Here is a 26,427-nt window from a genome sequence, read left to right as displayed (position 1 = left end):
TATTTTGAAAAAGCATTGTTTAGATGAGTAGCTAATTGGGGAGTTTAGTAAATACTTCCAATATTGTTTTATGGATACAGTGATTTATTCTAGTTCTCATGAAGGAGACCTGATTTCCCAGATCAGCTTTTATAGTAGCTGTGCCAGCTGCTGAATTCAAAGACGTAAATCCCCATAACTGTGATCTGATAAATGATCTGAAGTGTCCTGCAGAATCTTTCCTAGCTGTGCTGTATGTGAACATTATCTATCTGTTCTTTAGGAGGAAATACGTCCACAGTTTGAAGCCAAGTACTCCAAGAAAGAACGAATGAACCCCATATCCGGGAAGCCAGAGCCTTATCAAGCATTTGCAGATAAATGCAGCAGACTCGTTGTTTCTGCATCTGGAATATTTTTTATGGTTTGAGAACTTTTATTTATTTACCAGTTGAAAAAACACAAAATAACATTATCTCTGCTGAAAGAGTATGGCGATATTGGATATGACTGTTTGAAAGTGAAATAATCTCTAGCATGTTTACTGCAGGCTGAAAATCTGTACATAGTAAATCACCTGAGTTTCTGTAAAGTCCTACACTAGTTTACTCTTCACTGACTCTCACAGATAGTTAAGTCCTTCCTTCAAGGCTATACACATAATGCTGCTATATGTAGCAACACACATGCTGGAATAGTGACGCTGTCACGTTTAGGCACCAACTTCAGCTGACTGAATTAGTTTACTGATTTCCTTGCCTCCCCTGTGTAGACAGAGCAGACTGATGGGGAGAGATGCCATGGAAGAGGCAGTTGTTTTTTGTAAGCTACAGAGAACCTAACTAAGGTACCTAGAGTGCTTAATGATGTTAATATGTCATAGTTTTTGCATGCATTGAAGAGGTAAGGAAAGAGGGTTCATATTCCTAGTGCAATTGAAATGCAGAAAAAGATGTTCCTTGTCTAAAATGAGGCATCTCTCCCCCTTCCAAAGCGCAAAACTAAATGCAACAGCAAAATCTCTCCTAACAGAGAGCTGCATGCATTTTTGCTGAAATGCCTCTAACTTCACTGAAGCTGTTATTCACATGAAAACAGCAGTGGTAGGACTGGTCTTGAAAACACAGCTGGCATCAACTCAGATCCTCATGGAATTTACTAGGGCTTTTCCAGGAATCTAGAAAATTATATATGTGTATAACTTCAGGAGCTATGGAGAGCCAGGTAGGTGAGCTAGCCCAGCAAGTTTGTGTTTGAACCAGATGGGAGGGAACAGGGCAGAGGGCTTGTAAGAAACTGGTGGCTTCAAAATCATCCAAAGCAATCTTGGACAAAAAGGGCAAGGGCGTTATTGAGAAGAACATTCAATTAGCTTAGATATACTTCAATTTTGATAGATTTAAGCTGTCTATGATAACCTTGGAAGACACCCGTCTTTTGCAAATAATCATCTGTCTTCTACTGAAGAGACTCTCTCCTTATCTAATAAGGTGGCTAATGGGTACTGTGTCAGAGTTTCTATGAGTCACCCATGCTAATTCCCAACTGTTTGTCCTTTAGGTAGCTTGCTAAATGGTGACATAAATTGGTCACGATGGAAAGCAGTTGTCATTTAGTGCTCAACTGTTGCATATGGAGCATCAAGTGGTTTAGCAGCCCGGCTCAGCTGCATGGCTTTCACATTATAACTGTCACATTTGCTGAAAGTCTCATCAGAGAAGAAATTACAAGGGCAATTGAAGTTGCCTTCCCTAGATAGAATATTTCCAGAACTGTAGCAAGAAACAGCTTGCTAGGGTGGCTTGCCAGGGTTGTTGTTGAGGCAGTGCTTACAAATGGAGACATTTTTCCTTTAAGTGTGAAGTCCATCAAAACACAAAATCCATCCCAAATATGACACCATCAAGCTGAGACATCAGCTTGAGACTAGCCTTTGCATACTGCAGAACATGTGTGTAAGGAAAATTTCTAATTCCAAGAGTTGGCAACACTGTTTCCCACATTAATTCTAAGGAAGAGGTACATTTTCAAGAAAATGTTTAAAACTAAAAATTATTTTAATAATGATTTTCAAAGATAATTTGCATTATGGAAAATGAAAAGAATTTCACAATAAGAAGAATATACATATTGAAACCTTTCTCATGAATCAAAATGGATGTATTTCTCAAGTCTTTCACTTTATTGTTTTGGTTTTCAGAGTTTCAGGGAGAAGTTAACTCCTGTTCTATTGAAAGTTTTCAGGTTCTTCTCTCTGATTTTTTTCTTCCTTTAGATCTGTGTGGTGATTGCTGCTGTTTTTGGCATTGTTATTTACCGTGTTGTGACTGTCAGCACTTTTGCTGCCTTTAAGTGGGCTTTAATCAGGAATAACTCTCAGGTTGCAACTACAGGGACTGCAGTGTGCATCAACTTTTGCATCATCATGCTACTGAATGTGGTAAGTAAAACTAACATATCCAGAGTTATACCAGAGCCATCAGATTGGTAGATACCTCAGTCCACAGACCACCAAATGCTTTCAGTTCCTTTTTGAGCAGAAATGGAGTGTCTTGCTAAGCCAGACATGGCATTATTGTTTATGGACACCATTCACTATTTCTGTAAAGTACAATTCCAAACCCAAAAACATTAAAAAGCACATAAAAAAGTGTGTTTGAATGTTCTAAAAAAATATTTTAGGGAGACAGGTCCATACTCCTATTTTATCTTCTGCCTCTTTTTTTTCCTTTCATATGTTTTCAGGTTTCAGTCCATTTCATTAATGTTCTTCTTTTTAATTAATGTTTTGATGTTATTTTGTAAATACATTGGCCAAGCTTAGTTCTTATTTACACTAATTGCAGCAGATCCAGCTTCAGTTTTCACAGTAGTTTACCAGTGAGGATATGCATATACAGACACAATGTCCGTATGCAGGAGAAGTCCCTTGGGCTGAAAACTTCACGAGTCATGAGCAGACATGACTTGCTCCATGAGCTGCCTATGATCTCTGCCAGGGTAAACCAGAGGCATGGTCTGGCTGCATTGTAGGGGGCTGGCTGAGGTCTGGCTGAGGTCAGATTATTGTTGTGAACTGGTTTGGAACCAGACTTGGGACAAAGACAAAAATGGAATTTCTATGCGGTAACAGCCCCAATAAGACAGTATAGCATAGATTAGATGGGGAATGAGTTTCATCCTTCCATCAAGATGCAGATACTTCTGTATATTGCTGTGATAGCAGTGTGTCTTCTATTACTTGCTGTTGGCAAGAGGTGTATGGCCTTTCACTATCAGGTTTTTGTCAACTGACATTATAAGAATGCATTTTAAGGGCGAGGAGGGATCAGCCTACAAACTACGCAGGTACTGGAGCCAGGGCAGAGTATCTCTACCTGCTCAGCAGCAAGTGTCTTCTGCAAAAAGCATTTTAGGCTTTGCTCCAGGGGATATGATGACTTACTTCCTAGGGGAAGTATGAGGTGTTATTTCAGGCCTGCACATTTCCAAGTGCTGGCTTGGAGACTACTTTCTTTCCTGCGCAGTATGCAAGCATTTCTATAATCTAAAAATTAATTTTAACAGCCCCTTGTTTTATGTAGCAGGAAATTCCAAGAGGCTTTGCTGCAGGACTTCACTTCTCTCCTTGGCATAGGCAAGACTGGATTGGTGACTAGGACAGTCTGTCAGGAACTATTGACTTTCCTGTGTTTTCCCTAAGGTGGGACTATAGGCTGAGAAAGGTCAGAAAGAAGTGGTGGAAGCTGTTATTTTCTCTGAATTTATACTGAGGGCTCTTTTATTTTATGTTATTTTTTATTTATTGTTTGTTTTCTGTAGCTTTTGGGAATTTTCTTTAATCCACCTAGAGCACACAATAATCATAGAAGAAATAAAAAGAAAACTATATATATCTATGTCAGTACAACAGCCATTTCCAAGCTCTCAGTATAAGTAATTGTATATGCAGTGAAGCAGCAACAAAGAAATACTGCACAAACAAAATTATTTGGTTCTCAAAGAGTTTTACAGCTTAAAGAAATTTTTTAAATAATGGAAGATGGCTTGAAGGTGCCTTTTGAGAAATTTTGTTTTATTTCCTAAAATACATCAACTAAGTAGAGCACAGCAAAGATGGATTTCTTAAGCCTTATACTCATTACCACGCAATAAACACCACAGCCTTAGATCTGGATAGAGCTCATGGAAACAAAAGATCCCCAAAATATGAAACTGCAGGAGCTTTTCAAAAGAAGGACTTAAGAACATAATCCCTCATTTCCCATGATGGATTAATGTAGTTTACTGAAGGACAGTAGTGGGATTTCTTTTGCAAAAAAAAAAAAAAAAAAAAAAAATGTTTTCCCCAGGAGCAATTCAGGTAGTTGAATCGTCTACAAACTGTGACTCAAGAAAAGTAGTAGGAGAGCAAGCAAAGATACAGTAATAAAACTAGAATGGACCAAGATGTATATAATAGTAGGGAATTCACTGCTAGGAAGCCTGGAAAACTGCCAGTGGTTCTGATACAAGTTGACAACCTCTCTAAGCATCAGGGGAAAGGTCTAGACCACAAGCAACTCTAGACTGGATGCTCTGAGAGCTAGATACATACACTGACACATCCATCATGTCAAAATGAAATGACCTTCAAGCATAACGTCTCACAGATAATCCTGAAGCCTGACCTGGGAACAATCTTTAGCTTTACCTAGGTTAATAAAACCTGTTAATTCTAATGATATCACCCATAGAAAATATGAACACAGAACCAAATATGATCCTAAACAAGGCCCCTTGGAACTAGGAGAGATAAACTGCAGTAGCAGATAATTAGATCCAAACATTGTTAACAGAATCTCTAATGCAGTCTTACTGTTCCAAGAGGAATAGCAACAAAATACGGTTTTGATACCCCCTTCTGCAGAGCAGCGTACATTTGTAAAATAGCACACTCCCTGCTGGAATCAGGATATAAACCACCCAGATATTTAGCACTTTTACAGCTGCCCTTAAGAGACACTTTTAAACCTAGAAGAAACCACCTTTTTCATTACTTGAAACAAAACCGTTTACTCCAAAGGCAGCAAAAAACTATTCTAAGCAAGAATTGGTTGTTAACATGGATGAGATAATTCAGGATGATTTCAGTTCTTAAGCAGGCAATTTGATCTGTAAATTCTACATAACTCAATTTAAGCAGGCGTTTATAAGGATAACTGCAAATGAGAAGAAACATTGCTGATATGCACTTTAGGAATAAGTAAGCACTTGAGCCTGCAGTATGCGGAGCTCTGTATCCCTGTAGGCATCAGCGAGAGTTAAGGACATTTAGGGTTTTGTGGGAACAGGCTCCAGACTCATTTAAAGCAAATGGAAATCGTTGTATTAATTTACACTAATACTGGTATTGGTGGTGATGTACTCATAGGTTTAAAACCCCTTTGCAAATACTAATTGTAAAAACCCTCAAAGCTTGTTTTTGTAAACTTTATGAAGTTAGCAGTCTTCCAGAGAGTTTGAGAGCATGGTATCTGCTAAGCGCAGAAAATATCACTTAGGGTTTAGAACAATGTCACTGACTCAGAGTAAGAAATGTGTCTGGTGGTGGGAATTACTAAAGACTTTCTCTGAAGCAACCCTGTCTCCCCAGTGTCTTTCATTTCAGCACCAAAAAAATCCCAAACAAAACCAAAAAGCCCCAAATACCCAACATAGCACCGCATGCTCTTACTAGGGTGAATTTTTTTGTGAGATAAATGTTTCATAAGTAACTGAAACAAAAATCCCAGTTGTGCTAATGTTCTGCTTTGTGTTTTTGGAAAAGTTATCTCACCCTTTTTCACTGTGTATGCAAAATAGGGACAGTGACAGTATTTTTTTTCTCCATATATTGTGGATGAAAAGAGCTGAGTATATGCTTTAAAAATATTACCGTTCCTTGTTTGATTATATCATTATTGTCTTATTACTATATAGTTTTATTATCATCATTATTAGAACATCAGAGAGACCATCTGGATGTCAGATTTAACATGTAAGAGCAGTTACTCTACCTAGAAAGCAGTTTCATATTTTTGAGCTGGTCACATATCTAAGAGGCTGTTTCTTCTCTGTTACAGCTGTATGAAAAGGTTGCTCTTTTCCTGACAAATTTAGGTAAGCAGTGTTAAATACAAAATTGAGTTATATTGTACTGATTGTTTGGTCCCTATACTGTGATAGTATTCAAACTGTCTGTATAAATATGAAAATTCCTGATTAATTTACAATCTATAGGAATTAATGTTTTTCTTAAGTTTATAATAAAGAAGTATATAAACTAAGCTATAGTGCCATTCAACCAGTGGTGACAGCAATCACCCACCTGCCATGCTTGGTTCTTGTTCCAACCCCTGACCTTGTAAGAACTCGTAGAACTGTGACCTTGGGGGAAAAAGCATGACTTTTCAGAGAGGCTCAGCACTCACAACCCCCAGGTTTTGTGAAGACCTGGAAATGGGGGAATGACTTCTGAAAGCCAAATTTTTAGCTTGAAACTAAGATGCTTATTGACTATCAAACATACACCTTTAAGAGGGGCAGTAATTTGGAGGGAAAATAACTAGGTGACTCATCAACTCTACCAAAACTTAAAATCTAATGGTGTTCTAAGTTTCAGTAATTTTTTCAGCTCACCCATAAAGGTGATCTTGATGCTAGAGTAAGGACATGTTTTCTGAGGACAGCATGTACTGTCACTGGCGTAGCAGTAGGCTATCACTCATATATCCATGGCTCAGGCAGAGCCTCTGGAGATCCTGATCATGCTGGAAGATTGCAGTAGTTGGTGGCAATTGGCAAAGGCTCTTTAGTGTCAAGAAGCCTGAAACGAGACTCTTGCTGAAGGCCTGTTAAGCAAACCATATTATGGCATGTGTAGAAGTGGTTTGAGGAGATTATTTTCAGCTTCTGGATACTTGCGTACATTGATGATGTTCAGTAAGGTATTTTCGACCAGGTGGACAGATTTTGGTGTTTACTTAGAGGAAACACACAGCTGATTTTAGCTAGTGTCAGGGTTTTTCTACATCTGGGAAGTCATAGGTGATATGTCTAAGCACATCTGTGTAAGATAGCATTTTATTCTGTTGTTTTTTTATTAGAGTGAGACTCCTCATTTGTATGCTGTGAATTTAAAATATTTTTGCCATCCTGTATCCATGGAAAAGATACCCGCTAGTTACAGTTGAGAAATATGACTTTCAAGTATGCGATTTGTGCAGGCTATGCCCTTTTACTCCCTGTGACACCCTGGGGACAATAAGATATAGTCTAGAGACCTTGAAGCTTGATTATTTTCTGACAAGTTATCATCAAGGTAGGTCTGTTTCTTGAAACCTGTGCAGAAAGCCCTTGTATGAAAACTCAGTGGATCAAGCTGTTCTGTGCTCAGACTGTTTTGTGGTTTTTACTCTGATGGATTAAGTAACTGAATGCTATGACAGCTCAGAAATTAAGTATAGTGATAACGGGATTGAGAGTGTTTGGATTAGGTTAAGGGCCAATAAAGCAGATCTTGCTGTGGGAGTCTGCTATAGACCTCCCAACCAAAGCAGTGAGGTGGATGAAGCTTTCTACAAACAGTTGGGAGAAATCTCGCCGTCACTTGCCGTTGTTCTTGTGGGAGACTTTAACCTCCCGGGTATCTGCTGGGATCACAACACAGCAGAGGGGGAACAATCCAGGAGTTCCTGGAATGTGTGGAGGATAACTTCCTCACGCAGCTGGTGAGTGAACCGACCAGGGAAGGTGCCCTCTTGGACCTGCTTCTTGTGAACAGGGAAGAGCTTGTGGGGGAGGTAAAGGTTGGAGGCTGTCTAGGGTGCAGTGATCATGAGATGATTGAGTTTTTGATCCTTGGAGAAACAAAGAGAGTGGTTAGTACAACTGCCACCTTAGACTTCCGGAGGGCAAACGTTGACCTGTTCAAAAGACTGATTAACAAAATCGCTTGGGAGGCTGCCTTGAAGGATATGGGAGTCCAGGAAGGCTGGACATACTTCAAGAGCAAAGTCTTAAAGGCACAGGAGCAGGCTGTTCCCGTGTGCTGAAAAACAAGCAGATGGGGAAGGAGACTGGCCTGGCTAAACAGGGACCTTTGGCGAGATCTCAAGAACAAAAGGACAATCTATGGCCTTTGGAAGAGGGGGCAGGTCTCTCATGAAGACTATAAAGATGAAGCTATGCAGGGAGAACATTAGGAGAGCCAAAGCACAGCTAGAGCTGAACTTGGCTACAGCTGTTAAGGATAACAAAAAATGTTTCTATAAATTCATTAACAATAAAAGGAGGATTAGGGAAAATTTCCCTCCTGTACTGGATGCAGGGGGAAGCATGGTAAGTAAGGATGACAAAAAGGCTGAGGTGCTCAATGCCTACTTTGCCTCAGTCTTTAGCAGTGGAACTGGCTGTTCCTTGGACACCCAGCCTCATGAGCTGGGAGATGGGGAGGGGAAGCAGATTGAGGTCATCACAATTAAAGAGAAAGTGGTCAGAGACCTGCTACACCACTTGGATGCACACAAGTCTGTGGGACCGGATGGGTTACACCCAAGGGTGCTGAGGGAGTTGGCAGATGTGCTCGCCAAGCTGCTTTCCATGATTTACCTGAAGTCATGGCTAACTGGGGAGGTCCCATTGGACTGGAGGGTGGCAAATGTGACACCCATCTACAAGAGAGGCAGAAAGGATGATCCAGGAAACTATAGACCTGTTAGTCTGACCTTGGTGCCAGGGAAGGTCATGGAGCAGGTCATCTTGAGTGCCATTAAAAGTCATATAATGGACAACCAGGGGATCAGTCCCAGTCAGCATGGGTTTATGAAAGGCAGGTCCTGCTTGACAAACCTGAAGTCCTTCTACAACAGGGTGACCAGCTTATTGGATGAGGGAAAGGCTGTGGATGTTGTCTACCTTGACTTCAGTAAGGTCTTTGACACCATTTCCCACAGCATTCTCCTGGCGAAACTGACTGCTCACTGCTTGGATGGGCACACGCTTTGCTGGGTAAAAAACTGGCTGGATGGCCAGACCCAAAGAGTCGTGGTGAATGGAGTTAAATCCGGTTGGCGGCCGGTCATGAGTGGTGTCCCCCAGGGCTCGGTTTTGGGGCCACTTCTGTTTCACATCTTTATTGATGATCTAGATGAGGGGATCGAGTGCACCCTCAGTAAGTTTGCAGACAACACCAAGTTGGGTGGGAGTGTTGATCTGCTCGAGGGTAGGGAGGCTCTGCAGAGAGATCTGGACAGGCTGGAGCGATGGGCTAAGGCCAACTGCATGAGTTTCAATAAGGCCAAATGCCGGGTGCTGCACTTTGGCCACAACAACCCCCAGCAGCGCTACAGGCTTGGGGAGGAGTGGCTGGAGAGCTGCCAGTCAGAGAGGGACCTGGGGGTGTTGATTGACAGCCAGCTGAACATGAGCCAGCAGTGTGCCCAGGTGGCCAAGAAGGCCAATGGTATCCTGGCTTGTATCAGAAATAGTGTGGCCAGCAGGGACAGGGAAGTGATCTTACCCCTGTACTCGGCACTGGTGAGGCCGCACCTCAATTACTGTGTTCACTTTTGGGCCCCTCACTACAAAAAGGACATTGAATTACTCGAGCTTGTCCAAAGAAGGACAACGAAGCTGGTGAAGGGTCTGGAGCACATGTCGTACGAGGAGCGGCTGAGGGAACTGGGGGTGTTTAGTCTGGAGAAGAGGAGGCTGAGGGGAGACCTCATCGCCCTCTACAACTACCTGAAAGGAGGTTGCAGAGAGCTGGGGACGAGTCTCTTTAACCAAGTAACAAGTGATAACACAAGAAGTAATGGCCTCAAATTGCACCAGGGAAGGTTTAGACTAGATGTTAGTAAGCATTTCTTTCCAGAAGGGGTTGTTAGGTGTTGGAATGGGCTGCCCAGGGCAGTGGTGGAGTCCCCATCCCTGGAGGTGTTTAAGAGTCAGGTTGACATAGCGCTGAGGGATATGGTGTAGTTGGGAACTGTCAGTGTTAGGTTAGTGGTTGGACTGAATGATCTTCAGGGACGATTCTGTGATTTGGTTTGAATGATCTTTATCAGTGTAATAAGCTCAGAGTGGAATTGGCAGCAAAGCTACATTCAGGATGTCCTCTTCAGCCTTTACATGACCTTTTTCAGAGTTCGTGTCCGTGCTCTTCCAGAGCATTGCCATTGTCTCTGATGGACATATGAGCAAAGCTTTAGCTGCAGCAGCTCTGTTAAAGTCAAACTTGTCCTTCCCACAGACTGGCATCAAAAATCCACAATGCTTTATTTCTGTCTGCTTAGCTAAATATGTATGTACTGGCATACACAAACTTGGGTTTCCTGACAGGCATTTCCAAACCAGTAACCAGATTTATGGTCCTTTTTATGGTTTTGTTGATGCATCTGTTTGAAATTTCCTCATGAGTATGGCACCTCTAATTAAAGAGAATCTAGTTTATTGTTGTTGTTTCTGTACTTCCAGTACTTTACTGGAGGCTCCTTTGGAAGTGGTGTATGAGAGCTACCATTATGATACTCAGAATTACCATTAGTACCTCCACTTCTTCTCTGATTACTGCTGTTCACATCAATGGTTGACTAATAACAAGCTCCTGCCGACTGGAAAGTAGTTCCAGGACATAGTACTGGTGTATTGGCATAAAAGTTGTTTTGTTAACTTCTGTCTTGATATCTCTTTAGATGGAGATTAAAGGCCTACCTGAAGGGAAGAATATGTCTTTCCCTTTCCCATTTGCCTTACCCCATCCATTGCAAAATATTTTTTCTCGGTCTTCTGTGATGAGTTCCCTGGGACAAGGAAAGTGAGTCATGCAGTGGCACTCCACTGATACCTATCTAGAGTCCTTAGGTGCCATCATGGTGGGCAAATCCATGAAACAGAATTACGAGGAGGATTTGCTCCAGTTCAGTGTGACACCTCTAACAGAAAGGCCCTTACGTAGCTTGTAGTGGGGTGCTTTCTGGCAATTCATTATGATAGGTTACAGAAAAGGAAACAAGAGAAGAGACTGAGCCTGTAAAGCACAGAAGAATCCAGGAGGGATTTTTAATATACACATTATCTCAACCACTTTCTTACAGTCTTCTGGGAATATACATATCCAGATATCAGAAGAGATTTCTAAGTCTTTACAAGCTCACTTGCTGTGTGTTGCTTTTGGATACAATTTCTTCTGTCACCTTATATTTTGAAATCAGCAGGCTAATTTACAAATACATTGCCAGCTCTGATAGGTGTGTGCAGCCTTTGTGCCAAGGGAAATTGTTAATCTGATTAAACCTCTGAAACTCTGCTGTCTTTCTTCACAGAGCAGCCTCGTACCGAATCCGAGTGGGAGAACAGCTTCACTCTGAAAATGTTTCTTTTTCAGTTTGTCAATCTGAACAGCTCTACCTTTTATATAGCATTCTTCCTTGGAAGGTAGGATTGATGTCTGCACCCTGATATGTGCAAAATGAAGTAGAGAGATGAAATAAAATAGTCTGTAATGAAACAAAATGGGACCATATTATCACACATCTAAAAATGCAAATTCCATACTAGCAAAGCAGGACAGGCTGCAGTTTTATTTTCCTTTCAAAAGCCCAGAAACAGACATAATTTTTCTTTCCTAGCACCACACAGACTCAATGCTTTTAACAGTTTCACTGCTGCAAACTGATGTGTCCCACAATACTATACATTCAGTTCACTTCATGCTGTCTTTATGTGTGTAATTTGCACAGGTAAGTAAATAACACTGTCTTTTTCTTTCAAAATAGAATAGAATAGTTCAGTTGGAAGTGACTTTCAACAATCATCTCGTCCAACTGCCTGAATAATTTGTTGCTTGTATTATGTGATTTGGACTATTAAGAGTGAATTATGAGCTATCTGGTTTTTTTCTCACAGAAAATGAAGTGTGTATATATATATATGTATGTCTCTTTTTGCAAGTCCCCTAAAAGCAAAAGAAGAGCCTTTGAGTACAGAAGGCTTGAGTAGAAAAATCCATCAGTATGGATTATTTGCATGTGGGAAGTTGTGGGAATCATTCTGGGGGAAAACATGGGAGAATAGTAAGAAAATGATGTTTTCCTAATGAAAACTAACATTTTCACTGATTTCACAGAAAGGCAGCTATCACAGCCCACATTATGGTGTAAGAAAATGGACTGGCAGTTGAAAGCCATTTTCCAAACTGATATTAACAGTTTTATTCAGATTTTCTCTCTTCTCTACATATGCTGAATATCCAAAAGCGGAATATTTGGTATTGAAATAAAACTGAAAGTAAAAATATACTTAGTCCTTCATGGACATTATTCCAGGAATCCTCCAAAACGATTTGCAGGATAACATCTTTTATAGTTATATCAATCACACTAAGATGACATTAGATTAAAACAACAGTGTGAGCTTTCTTCTGCTACTGCTACTGTGAACATAGTTGATGTATATTCCTGTGTTAAAGATTTACAGGACACCCTGGTGCCTACTTAAGGCTGATAAACCGGTGGAGACTGGAAGAGGTGAGTGTTCACTAACTACACACTGATTTATCTGCTGCCCACAGATGCAGTGAATGCAGGCAGAGGCAGACACATAATTCTGTCTAGGTATTTTTGAGTGTGTTCCTGCGTTTTCAGTTGCTGTCTAACTCCACGCTGCTGACACTACTGACCACTACAAAAACATCTACATATTGATATAAGTGTCCTTTTCAATGCTAGCAGTTTTAGTGTTTGCATCACATTTGGATAGTGTTATCAAATGGTTTAAACATTACTCACATTTTTACATTGGTAATATTTCATCCTTAAAATGAATCAGGCAGATATGAATCTGATGACTTTTTGCTTCTAAATAAATCCTTTCTTCTCAGTTTTTCTAGCCTTGCTGACCAGGGAGCTAAAATAATAAAATAACAACTTAAAAATTCAGACACCTAAAATGTACTTTAAAGTTGATCAAAACAACTGAACAAACTTCCCAAAAGAGCTACTGGCATAATGTTCCATGCCTATAAAACCAAATGGATTTGGAGAGCAATGAAAGGTTGGCTTTCCAAGTCACTCGAGGACCAGTCACACTTTTTTTGGCAAATACATTCAAAATTCAAAACCCATTTGACAGTTACTGGAGGTGAACAGCAGAAGTTTCTGGACCAGTCACGTTGTTTCCAGTGCTGCTATTTGCACACTCAAATACCGTGGTTTCTTTCCTGCTTGACAGCTGAATTAGTGAAACAACTTTGCAAATACATGACAAATGGCAAGTGGAAAATGCCTTAGACTGCCTACATGAATTTACAACACTTCCAGATATATAAATATTTTGGTTAATAGAGGTCATCCTAATACTAGCAAAAAAGGGAATAATTTGAAAAGGCTTCCTAATTTTGAAGTAGTGAATTCTGTACATTCAAGGAAAGAATACTTGATAAATGGGCAGACAGAAGTTCACTGAACATGCCCCCAAAGTCTGAGAGAGGCTGAGCTGACCTAACAGCTTGCTGCTGCCAAAAGAAGATAATTCTGCTCTTCCTTTGAGCCTTTCCCCAGAAGTTTGCTCCTTCCTCTTCATCTGCACTGGCTCTAGCTTGTCCAACCCTGTGAGGAGCCTATTCAGTTCCCTGTATCACCAGGAAACTCTTCCTTTTTCTGGCTGAATTAGTTTTCTGATGAATTACTGGGCTGAATCACCTCACAGAGGGATCTGAGAACACAGAAAGAACCTCACCCCTCTGCAGGAGCAGAGATGGGAGAAAGGAAGAACCAGGTTTGGGAGGAAAGTGCGACAGTGAGGTGTTACATGTTGGGTCAGTTACTGGTAGAAGCTACTATTAGTAGTCCCTACTGTTTTGCTTTTCTCAAAGGAAAAAAGGTCTAATAATAAAAGAAAAATCTGTTTTGAGAAGTCTTGACTATTGACCATACCTGTGCTAGGTCTTATTAGGAACATAATTTAGAATATAATGCCCAGATATCCCTCCAATAGCCCTCTCTTCACCTGTTGGATGAAGCCAAGTCCAAGACATTTAATAACATGATATTGTCTAGTCCAGTGTCCATGGGCATATTCAGACCACAATTCATATATTAGTGATGTTATGGTTGTAACATCACTGCTACTTCATTAATACTGCACCTACCTCTCTCAGGTTATATTGGCTTGCAGGACTGATTCCTAAAAACAGAAGGATGATGATTTAATAATAATGCCAGAGAATTTAATTTTTAAAAGTAAAAAGATATTATCTGCCACCCTGATAATCTAAAGAGAAGCTGAATGAGGTCAACAGAAACCTCAGCAAGAACCCAGGTTATGAGCACTGTATAATGCAATATGCATAAAAAATTCATATCACATTTTGTTACAGGTCATAACTAATTTTTCTCCCTAAAAGTTAAAGAGAAATAGTTACACTTCTATGACAGTGATCTGTTCAACTTATCCATAATACCTGGGATTTAACAATACAGCTTGAATTCCACTGTTTGGATCTGCAAAGTCAGTTGTGCTGTTTGAGGGCAGAAAGCTTTTTGTGCTTTTCTGTTTCTTCCAATACTAGGTGAAAAATTGTGGAATTACCTAAATTTGTACTATCTGAGCAAATCTCCCCAAAGCGATACCACTTCTTCAAGGTCTGGAGCCACTGCTAAAGCAAGCAAACACTCAGCAAGAGACACTAGGAACTGTTGTTTGACAGAAATTTTTAGTTCTTCAAGAAGAGAATACCTTTGCATGGTCCACTCAGTCATATACATTAAATAGTACTTAATAATCAGTATTAGGTCTATCGCCTAGGCATAAACTGTTTGCCTGTGCAGCCAGGAGGAATTTTCTCTTCATTCTTTGGCTTGATGCACAGTCAGCCTCCCCAAAAACTATTGAAATTACTGGAGAAACTTGGTAGGTTTTGCCTCTGTCCCACCCACAGTTGGACAACATATTAGAAGCACTGATGTGAAAACTGCATTGGTTTCAGCTGATTCTGACCTCTGCAGAGATTTAGACGGTAGGCTTAAAAGGCTGATGGTATGGTTCAGTCTCATGTGTTCCCATGAGTTTATATTTTTTAAAAACAATAAAGACAATGGCATTTAATGTCCTTTAAGTAAAATATGTAATATCCATTTCTAGTCTTTAAGAAATGCTGTAAAACTCAGCATTATTTCTGTATAACCTTTTGTTTCTTTTTTTCTGTAGTGCCACCCTAGTGGATGCCTTATTGATCTTTGTATGCAAATGGGTATTATAATGGTGTTAAAGCAGACCTGGAATAATTTCATGGAACTGGGCTACCCGTAAGTAAATATAATGCCTATGCTTCTGTAGATCACAGAAGAATATTGTTTATGATTTCCTTATGAGCAGTTACATAAAAGCAAGTTACAGTAGTCATTACAATAGAAAATCCCCCCTAGGATACAGAGCTCTTAAGACAGATTTCCAGACATATAGAGATAGATGATGTTTGGGGTTTTTCTCACATTGGACATAGTTTGCAAAAGTGAAAGTGTGATATAAATATTAACAAATAAATAATATATGGGAAGTACTTGGTTTAATTAAATTGCATTCTGTGTTTTAAAACTCCTTAAAAATAACTGTAAGACCACTGTATTCCTTACACAGGAAATATTATATGTATCATTTTTTTAGCTATTCCAGTAAGTTCTAAATTGGATTTCTCCTTGCTGGGTGATAAAAGGTGCCTGAAAGGGCAGGTATGAGTTGGAAAAAATGCACTGCTGGCATATATAGTCTCAGAGATAGAAAAATTTACTGACTGGTATATTGACAAGTTCCCCAGTGATCTTCAGGGTATTATGGATGTGCCCTGACTAAAAAGGTTGACAATTATTAATTTCCTATTGATTCATTTCTTATTTTAATGAGCATGTTTAATATCATTAATATAGACAGCTGATGCTAGAGACAGTGTGGCAGGTCATCAAGGGAAATTAGCAAGTGTGAAAATGTAAGAGAGAGCTGACATTGTCAGAAAGTTTGCCCTTGCAAAGTTCAGAGGGATTTGCTTCACTGCAGGATCCACAGCAGAGCTGTGCAGTTTGGTCCCTGAACTGCAGAAACGTGTTTGGAGAAGCGGTTTCAGGCAGCCTTAGTGCTGATCACATCTAGTTGTAATGAGAATGGAAGTAAATGATTTAAACGCACTGAGTAATTGGCAATCAAGGTACTCAAAGCTTGCTATCTCTCTGTCTTCCCGGGTTTGTGCCTAGCGCTGCTTGCCAGGATTTTGCAGCTGTTAGGGATGGAGGAATTAGCTGGGGTGGAGAGGAGGGAACAGCAGCAGTAGTATTGATCCTTCTCTTTCTGCTCTCTTCCTCTTTTGTCAGTTTTCATTAGAACTTTCTGCTGCCTATTAATAGGGATTTCGAAACCTAATAAAGAGCACAGAAGGGGATTAAAGAAGGTGACTGAAGGAGATAGGAGGAGGTTGTTTAAGAACAAGTGATTTAATAGGAATTATATGCTTCGGATGAAGTCAGTCTCTTCACTTTAGAGTCACAACAAAAATCACAACTCAAAACACACAGTCACAACAATGTGAGATGCTTCAACATATTCTGATGAGAGATGTATTTGCTCTCTAGACCTTTCAGTCCACCTTCCAGCCCTGAAATGCTGCAGGCAAGTGCATTTCCTTTTTGTGTGAAAAAAAACCATGATCATTTCTGCTAAGAGCATGATTGGAGCCATCACCATGTAGATGGCCGGAGGATTTGAAGGCAATCCTATAGTCTGTAGTACAGCATCACTGCACCTCTGCCTGTGTGCTGGCTACCGCCTGCCAGGACCCAGGCAGAACCAGCACTGTGTGGTGCCAAAGCTGATAGCAGAGAATATTTCCCTGTAAGACAGCCCTAGGAGAGGAGCACCAGCAGCATGTTTTGGAGAGTGGTTTTTTTGCACCATTTCAGGGTGACAGCCCAGCTCTGATGCAGGCGTGTGCTCCCACAGGGACCAGAGACATGCAGGGCAAGTCAGAAGTACCACTGAGTGTTCCTTGGTGACAGGAATCACAGTGCCTGCCATCACGTTTCTTACCGATGTATGTGACATTGGCTTCTCTTCTGAAATTTCTGTCTGTGATTTAAAACCTAGGTTTCAAAGATATCAGAGAGAGGCCCTAGGGTGTGTGCTAGAGCATTGATTGTTTAGTGGTTACATTTTTAATACAAATACTGGCATGTTACGGTGGTGCTTCTGCTTCATACAAACATCACCTCCAGACCTCTGAAAGTGTGCATCAGTTCTCTTCTCCTGCATAGATACATTTGCAATAACTAAGAAACAAAGTATAAATTATTGCTTCATTTGGAGGTGGAAAACTGCAATTTCAAGTTGATGTTTTTCTGGGAAGCACATACACCCGTATTAAAACCACATAACATTGCCTTGCTCACATTTTGCTCACACATAAATCAGAAAATTACACCTGCGAATTTCACTAGAAGTATTAGATATTTAGTAACACTGCTTATGGGTTTCCCCTCTCACAAAGGAAGAAGTTAACTGGGATCTATCTCAGCATATTGGTCTCCCACCCACCTCACTCCTCAGCTGCCTTTGCAGAAATACAGTTCTCAGCCCTCTCATGGGCAGAACATGAGAGGCAAAGTCTCAAAGGGTGATGTGGACTGCAAAGATGTGCCCTTAACTGTTCCACAGTCCATCAGTCATAACCATGGTCATTCACAAGAAAGGCCTTTTTAGGCTTTTTATACACTAGTGGCTGGCTGCAAGCTGCTAAACCCAAATATTTTAATAGTTTCTTGTACTTTGGCTTGAAGTTCATGCTTGTGCTTTTAAATTTTTTTCTTGCACTTCTAAACTCTATAGATTTTAATGCCCTGCACTCAGTTGCACCTATACTTCTTTAGGAAGACAGGAAAAGCTATAACCTCTCTGCTAAATGGCCTGAATGGAAAAATTATCTCTAAGCTTTAAGAAAACCAATTGGCCAAACCTGTATCCAAATCCAGAAGCTGTTTGCCTACCATTCACAGACCAGACCAGACCACTTTGAGGGCAAGAAGCAAAGCACAGTCAGGGAAAGGACTGAATTATTTGGGTGAGCTATCACCTTCTGTCTTGCTGAGACAAAGGGGCCAAAATAACTTTGGAGAAAATCTCTTGTCTTTTTTTTTTTTTTTTTTTCTCTCTATACTAACTGTAACTTGTGTCCTTTGTTGGTCAAACCAGTGCAACAACTTGACCTGGAGAGGCAAAGGTGTTTATTTCAGATGTGAACAGTCATTTCTCTTCAGGCTCAGTGCCTCCCACGGTGCCCCTACACATGCATTTCTTCAGGAACAGTACCTTCCTTCTGAAGTCCAGTATCACTCCCCCATTTCTTGAGATGGAGTTAGCTCTCATGTCAGTCATCCACCTCTTGGCCACCACATGTTGTCAGTAGTCCACACACTTCTTTCTGCCAATGTTTAGCTGCAGACACCATTCAAGGTTGCTTTTTCCCTTCCAGGATTGCTCAGGGATGGTTACCCTGCACACTGTAGAGCCATGTAGAGGTGCTGGCTTGCACACAGGAAGGGATGAAGCAGCATTAGCACTCTATTTACTGATTCTCAATTAGAGCTCAACTATCTCCACACAGCATTACATTCTGCCATATAAACAGACACTGAAGTGATTTGCCATTGTGTGTGGAGAAAGAGAAGGTAAATAACTAGCAAAAATATGTCAAAATCCCTCCACCATTTTAACAACATCTAGGTTTGGATTACAGCCCATCAGCTGTATCTATTTTCATACCTATTATGCCATGTCATCAGCCACAGGTATTACTAATGCTCTATTTTCCTATGCATTGGGAAATTAATTTTGCAAGGTATGTTGTGCACACCTAGCGTCTTCCAATTTTGTGCTAAATAGCCACTAATATTATTTACCTTGTTTCTTTAATTTATTTGAAAATGTAGGCTAATTCAAAACTGGTGGACCAGGAGAAAACTGCGACAGGAGTATGGCACACAGAGAAAAACAAGCTTCCCACAGTGGGAAAAGGACTACAATCTGCAGCCTATGAATGCTTATGGACTCTTTGATGAATACCTAGAAATGAGTATGGCACTGACCTTTGTTCATTCTCTTTCACTACATTTTAATTTTGAGGCTTTTTTGTTGTTGTATGCTGGTGTATTCTTTAAATTATTGCTGTATGAAGCTAAAGAGGCTGCAAAATCATTTTTGTTCTCACAGGTCAGGTTAGGAATGAGAGTGAGTTTGTAAGAACCAAAACAAACCAACGTAGGCGCTGTTTTGCTAACCTCACATCCATGAAACACTTATCATTCTGGCTTTGGGTAGGGAAGGCCATTTTCTAAACCAGAGCCCACGTCTTCACCGCATACATATCTGAGGAACTTTGCTGTTATTTACTAAAGGATGTTCCCTTGGGCTTTTATTTTTAAGCCGCGTGGTACAGACCTGCATGCTTGTTTATGTTTAAAATTCACCATCATTTACTACCTCACATTTACAAAGTAGCTTGCTGCCAAAAGGCATTGCTCTATCCAGAGCAGAGGAGAGGATAACTGCTCAAAGAAATGTTAAAGAACAAGAACTTTTGCCCTATGTGACTGAACTGCATGTATCATGATTGTTTTTCTCTTTTCTCCCTCACACAATTCTTTTCAAATTAATGGGAAATTTCACAGTCTGAAAATCTGCCTCTAGAAACTTACGTAAAGTTTCAAACTTCTGCCCATCTGTACAATAAAAAGCAATGTATTCAAGCCCTAATCTTTGCAGGTAATTGAGAGATCCTAGTTGTTGCTGGAGTAAAAATGTCCCTTTCTAAAAGTAGCTTGTCCACCTCTAAACTTCACTCCAAATTACAAAATCTAGATGTTGCTGTCCATCCCAGGGACAGATGTGCATTTGTTCTTGTCGTTCTTGCTCTGAACTTTTGGCAAGGAATTGCTGCACAAGTGTCACTAGTCTATTGTATGGTACGGCATAATAAGAAATTTTTGTAAATTTATACATAATATTTGTATGCATATATTATTTGGTATCTTAGACGTTGGGATTAGATTTTATCAGTTATACTGTGATCTTTCCTTTTTTTTCCTAGTTCTTCAGTTTGGGTTCACAACCATTTTTGTGGCAGCTTTTCCACTGGCACCGCTTCTGGCCTTACTTAACAATATTATTGAAATTCGGCTTGATGCATACAAATTTGTTACCCAGTGGAGAAGACCTTTAGCTTCAAGAGCCAAAGATATAGGTGAGCTATTTGCATGTGTGTTTCTGTGTATGTGTTATTTTTAAGGCAGAGCATTGACCACTTCAAGTAAGAGCACATTAAGGTATTTTCAGTCACCTTCCCTATTAACAACACACAATTTGATTGTTCCTTCAAGTTCAAGTATCTGATGCCAATCTACTTACGCAATTAATAGTCTATATTGTAAAATGTCTTTTAATTATTTTCTGGGTGACTTAACAGCCAAGATGTTTTAATAAAGTGATCAGTGTTCTCTGCATGTTTTTCCTTGTGGCAGACACACTGTGTGAACACATGCTGCTGCTCACTTCAACTATAATAACCAGACAGAGTAGCTGAAACGTGAAAGTCAAGTTAAAGCAGCCACCATTCTGTAAGGGCCCTGTGTGTTTTATATTTACCAAATATAAAACCAAGCTTCCCTGTGACTCAGGGGCTATGCCCACTAGGTGGGTCAGACAGAGTGGGTCTAGATCCCAAGAGACAACTTGCTCTCAGTAAGGCACACCTACATTGCTAAACACAGGGTTCACATAACTTTGAGGTCACTCAGCCACCCACTGCTGCAAGGGCTCTCCGAACATGTTTTGACTATAAATCTCTTCTGTCCTTGCAGTGTACAAAAGCAGAACACCTTTAGGAACAACTCTGTAAAACAGTCATCTGCTCAACACTGAATCCTGGTGTCTTTGCAGGGGTAAATAGGATACCTCACTGCCCATCTGCATTGCAAAAACCAGTAGCCTACACCATGATATAGCAGAAGTCCAGGCTTTGTGCTCTAAGAATGATCTACCATGTACCTAAAATCTGTGTCTGAATAAAGCTTTGTATGTGAACAGTGTGGATCTATGAGTTTAGGTACAAACCTGGACATCAGCCAGTACACAGTGTACATTGTAGACATAATTCCTGAAAAAACATACATAATAAAAGCACAGAAAAATATACTTTTTTTTTCAGGCCAGTTCAAGTGTGATTTCTCAAAATAAGTTGTATTCGCTCCCTATTCAGCAAAGTTTTAAGGGACAGCTTGATGCCTTGTTAAAATCAACGGTATGTCTAACCTTCCTTTGGTGTGGTTCTTAGTGATGGCCCTCATGACCAGAGTTGCTGTGCGCCTGTACCACAAGATCTGTCAGATGGTTGAGGATGGGCCAAAAAGCCCAGGTGATGCCTAGGGACTTTGTGCCATTGTGTAACATTAGCATGCCATGAAGATTTTGATGCCGATGGGTACATGCTGACCAGCTGTGCACGAGTTACACACGAGACCCCTGTGACAGGCAGATTATGGATTGCATGTATTCCTGGCTACCCTGGCAGACCCTCCTGAGAGGCTGGACAGCTGTCATCATAAACAGGGAGGTTTACAGCATTTCTTAAAACCTGGTTATGAGGCTTGGTGGAGCCAAGGCCTCCATGAGCGTTTTTGTGGCTTCCTTGAGATTATTTGAAGGATAAACAAAATTCCCACCCAGTGGGAACAGAGGTCCTGTTGTTCAATAAGAAAAAAATATTTTTACTTGGTGACTCTCAGATAGAAACTACATAAAAAAACCTTGAGTGGTGGAGACAACTGCTTCAGAGCATGCAGTATCTCAGGCACTTTGATTCTTGTTTTTCCTGGAGCTAATATACTCTCTTTGTTGAACAGGAATCTGGTACGGGATCCTGGAAGGCATTGGAATTCTTTCTGTTATCACAAACGCATTTGTTATAGCTGTGACATCAGATTTCATCCCTCGCCTTGTTTATGCTTACAAATATGGACCTTGTGCTGGCCAAGGAGAAGCTGGACAAAAGTAAGCTTTTCTTTGAGAAAACAAATGCACATGAAAATCACTTACTACTTGAATAGATACAGCAGTATTCTCTGTGTATGTTCTGATTCCACTAACGCAAATTTATTGTTTGTGCTTAAGTAACAGATATCAGCCATAGATATTGATGCTTTACATATTCACAGAAGGGGTTGCTGAGTGACTGTATTTTATGACAATTCAAGGAAAACGTGGCAGAGCTGTTACAGAGATTTGATGTGTGTAAAAGTATGCTGCACAAGTTGCACTTCACAGCTGGTGTACATGGATATAAGCCTCTTTTCATTCTGAAGCAATGCTGATATTTATCAGTTACAGATTTAATGAGCATTTTAAACTTATTCAGTAGGCTTTTTTTCCTGATGGAGTATTCAACATGTATTGCTCAAAAAAAGTAGTGTCTAACAAGAGGAAGCAATTCCCAACTAATAAATCAAGATATACTTACAGAGCAAAGTAATTTGTTTTTCTTCTAAAACTAGACTCCTTAGATTAAATCTTTCAGGAGACATTTGTGAACTGAATCTCCACTGCCTAAGTGGATTTTCTTTCAGTGTTGCTAAACAGTGAGATTATATTAGTGTGTGCACACTACCGGCAAGTATGAGTATAGCTGCTACATGGCAACTTTTAAAATCTAGGCTGCTGGACTTGGGAAAGGTCACTGAATAGAGCTGAACACAAATAGACACAGTTTGCAAATGATCTCCTAGCAGCTCCATTAGCAAGGATCCTACTGTTCAAAGAAACCCAAGCTAAACAGTAGACAGTGACAGATAGCTTACATTCTGCTATTAGACATACGGCAGATTGATTTTTATTTCCTGCTACAGAAGGCGAGTTCTTCTGTTGCTGCTTTTTGCCATCTTTTGGTTGTCAATACTGTTTAATCATACTGATGGAAGAAGGGCAGCTGGTGTGGCAGCTCCTGATTAACAGTGCTGCTAACTTGCTGTCCTGCAAGGAGTTGGCATTTTAGTCAGTGTCAGAGGAAATGTTCTGTTTATTTTCATGAAGAGTTAAAGTCCCTTCATGGGTAAAGTATTTAGTCCGGTGCCAGTCGTTCCTGAGCATGTGCCTGTGCTTGTGCCATTATGAAGATCCATAGGACATTGAGGCACTGTCAGCAACTTTCCTTGCTATTGATTTTCTCAGGACTACCATGCATGAAAAAACAACACCTTCAGAAATTTTATTTTTAGGAAGCCTCAAATAAGATTCACTGGCTTTGAAACTACTTCTGCATAGGGGAAGTAGCTTGGCTCACTGGGGAAGCTCATCATCTTTTCACAAACCTTGTATAGTGCTTTCACACTTCTGCTACTTTTCTGAGTGAATTTCTAGATGAAACCGCCAGATAGTAATCCTTTGAAGGAGCCAACTTTGGATAAAAACTATTTATGTCAGCATTCTGGGTATTGCTATTAGTAAGTACTGTTACAAAAGCAGGAAGCTATTCAAAAATCTACAGGAATATTGAATTTTTTCAAATTAAGGAGTCAAAAAATCTGATATTGAATAACTTAAATGAGAGAGGTGCTTTATTCTTTCAAAAAAACATCTGTAGGTATTAGATCCATATAACACCCAGTGATACTAGAAAAATATTGTAATTAAATTAAGTTCCAAATCCAGTCAGTATGGAGATTTTGAGACAAAGCCAGATGGTGTTTAAATGTAATTTCTCAAAGACTGTAAAATCCATAGTTTAAAACACAAAGAAACAAACCCTTACTGTGCATTATACTCTGTACCAAGTTGAGCAGTGTGCCTAGACTTACCTGTGCTTAGGCAGCACAGAGTGAACAGCACAATACACTTGCCATATCTCTCCTCAGCTTTATTAACACCAAACTTGAGCCTTCTAGTGACTCCCACAGCCCTTTTTCAGGAGACGTACTTTCTCCTACTCAGTGTTCTCCAAACTGTGCCTGACCCTTCAAACTGTGCTCAGCCACTCTGGGATCTTTTAGTACTGAGTTCCTCTGATTAACTGGACATTTTGTATAAAAGCTGTTTTAAATGTATTGTCTTTTCATCTGACTTAATATCCCTTTGTGCTAGTACCATGAGGTTAACAGTGGGAATATTCTTATTATCTTCCTAGTGCTACTCATTATTTTCTCTACCTCTGTTTTGTCACCTTTTAGGTGACTTTTCTTTTGAAAAGTAACTAGTGCCGGTCTTCACCATTTCTTCTCCCATAGAAATCTACCATTTCTTCGCTATTATTGTCCATCTGACCTACCTGAGTATTTCTTTTATATTGCCCCAACATCCCTTTCAAATATTAATAAGCATCACAGTTATACTGTGGATTTCATGAAACCCAGAGAACATCCTCCTGAGTACAACAGTTAATGGGAAAACCTTGCTGTGTCCTGACTACAGGATTTTTTCCCCTCTAGGTGTATGGTTGGCTATGTTAATGCCAGTTTATCAGTATTTCTGGTGTCTGACTTTGAAAACCGTTCAGAGCCAACATCAAATGGAAGTGAATTCTCTGGTTCACCATTAAAATATTGCAGGTAAGTATCTGATCAAAATACCTCTCTGCTTTAAGACATTGCAGGGGAGAAGCATCATGATAAATTTGGGGTTGGCACTATTTTTCAGAACTTAAAAAACAGTAATGGAAAGAATTAACTGTGCTATTCAGGGACATGCTTATGGCACTTATGGTACTACCATGCTGTTACCTGCATGATTCCTTCCTTAGGTACAGGAGAGGCTGAAAAGTGGATAGCTGGCAGGTGTTCCAAGTGCAGGATTTCTATGGTGTCATGACTTGAATCAGACACAATCATCATGTAGAAATGTGGTATCAAAGGGCCAATAATAGGCGACTGATTACTTAGGTACCAGTGAGATGGAACTGTAATCAGATTACATCCTAGCACGTGCACAGGGAAGTCAAGGTTGAACAGAAATGACCACACTGAGTTATTTTAGAGGTCTGCCAGGCATAAACAGGGTCTGTCCTAAGCTACTTTATGAAACCTCAAATCCAGCACTTCCTAATTGTTGAATGTCTATGTCATTGTTACAGGTGTAATTCTTAGTAATAATCATACACTTATGGTTTGGATCAAAATAAAATGAGCAGTAAATTATCTGTATGTCTTTGTCCTCAGCCAACAGATTGGAGAACTAGCAGCCTTAGACTAGTCTGTAATGTCAGATTTGCACCTGATTGATTTTAATGGTCCAAAGCATCAAGGATCTATGTAAAGGACTTAAATGGGGTCCCAACCAAAAATACCAAACAACAAATACAGCTAGCATTTTTTTATTGCAACATTGGTTTACAAGCATGAGTCCTGGTAGCTGCAGATACACTTAGACCCAGTATTTTTCACTGTGAAGAATATCCTTTCATGAGTGCCTAAAGAACGAAAGATACTCTGTGATACAGCAAAAGTCAGTGATACTTTGTGATACTGTCACATTTTTATTAATAAGAAGCTTGAGTGGTATAGCATAATGAACTGGGAAGGGGGTAGCATTAGTGGTTTTGTTTAACTAACTAATATTTAAGACTGATGCAGCTTATTTGGAAGAAAAATCATCCCAATGTTGAATCCATACACAGCATTTTCTGTGGAGCATTACAACTTTGAGAATACTCCATTCCACATTGTTTGCCATAGCACCATTTAATAATGTTTTGTAATTCTGGTCATTCCCTTCCCCCTGTTTAATTCCTTTCTTCCCCAACTTCAAGCATGAAGTTTCTGCTACTTAAAGCCGATGGTGGAAATCCCATAATAAAAAATGTTGTCCCCTCCATATCCCATAAACAGAACACTATTAAAATTGGCGCCATAAATCTCCAGAAGATAAATCTGTTCTTTTGGAGGACACTGAATTGTTATGTACATATACCCTTGAAAGAAAATTAACATCCTACTTTCTTTAGCTGAGTTTATCAGCTACTTAACCCACCTGAATTCTGCTAAAACATCAGTCATTTTAATTGCACTTCAAGCCAGATATTGATAATGAGGTAAGGAAATATGTTCTACTGTGCAATAGTGTAGGCATTTTTCCAGGAAGGCAGTCTGTCTGAACAAAAACAATGGCCATATTCAGTTAACTTCTGCTCATCTGGAACCCAGATGGTGCCATGTTATTCTGGTTGGTTATAAAAGGTATCCTCGTTTCTTCACATGTAGTGCTTGGTTCCTAGCAAGTACAAAAAGGAGACGTACTCTACTGACTTGGGACTTGGTCTGGGGACTTCTGTTTTCTGGATGCTTAAGATATTGTAAAACATCCTAAACTATGAAGTCAGAATGCTGCTTGCAGAAGGGAAGATCACCTCAG

At 40.0% G+C, this 26,427-nt stretch overlaps 1 protein-coding gene across 5 annotated transcripts in view; it reads left to right on the top strand.

Moving 5' to 3' along the window:
• Positions 1 to 26,427, top strand: part of ANO4 (anoctamin 4) — a 221,530-nt gene that overhangs the window by 187,042 nt on the left and 8,061 nt on the right. For all 5 annotated transcript variants that reach the window (XM_074826959.1, XM_074826958.1, XM_074826957.1 and 2 more), the window contains 10 exons: positions 263 to 403; positions 2,255 to 2,419; positions 6,084 to 6,120; positions 11,325 to 11,436; positions 12,470 to 12,527; positions 15,208 to 15,305; positions 18,969 to 19,111; positions 20,126 to 20,278; positions 21,936 to 22,083; positions 24,510 to 24,629. In XM_074826959.1, the coding sequence (XP_074683060.1) occupies positions 263 to 403; positions 2,255 to 2,419; positions 6,084 to 6,120; positions 11,325 to 11,436; positions 12,470 to 12,527; positions 15,208 to 15,305; positions 18,969 to 19,111; positions 20,126 to 20,278; positions 21,936 to 22,083; positions 24,510 to 24,629 (1,175 nt within the window). The remainder of the gene's footprint in view (positions 1 to 262; positions 404 to 2,254; positions 2,420 to 6,083; positions 6,121 to 11,324; positions 11,437 to 12,469; positions 12,528 to 15,207; positions 15,306 to 18,968; positions 19,112 to 20,125; positions 20,279 to 21,935; positions 22,084 to 24,509; positions 24,630 to 26,427) is intronic.

Source organism: Strix aluco, chromosome 5 (assembly GCF_031877795.1).
Source record: "Strix aluco isolate bStrAlu1 chromosome 5, bStrAlu1.hap1, whole genome shotgun sequence".
NCBI classification, from domain to species: domain Eukaryota; kingdom Metazoa; phylum Chordata; class Aves; order Strigiformes; family Strigidae; genus Strix; species Strix aluco.
The sequence above is the reverse complement of the archived record's forward strand: the minus strand, read 5'-3'. Positions and strand labels throughout refer to the sequence as shown.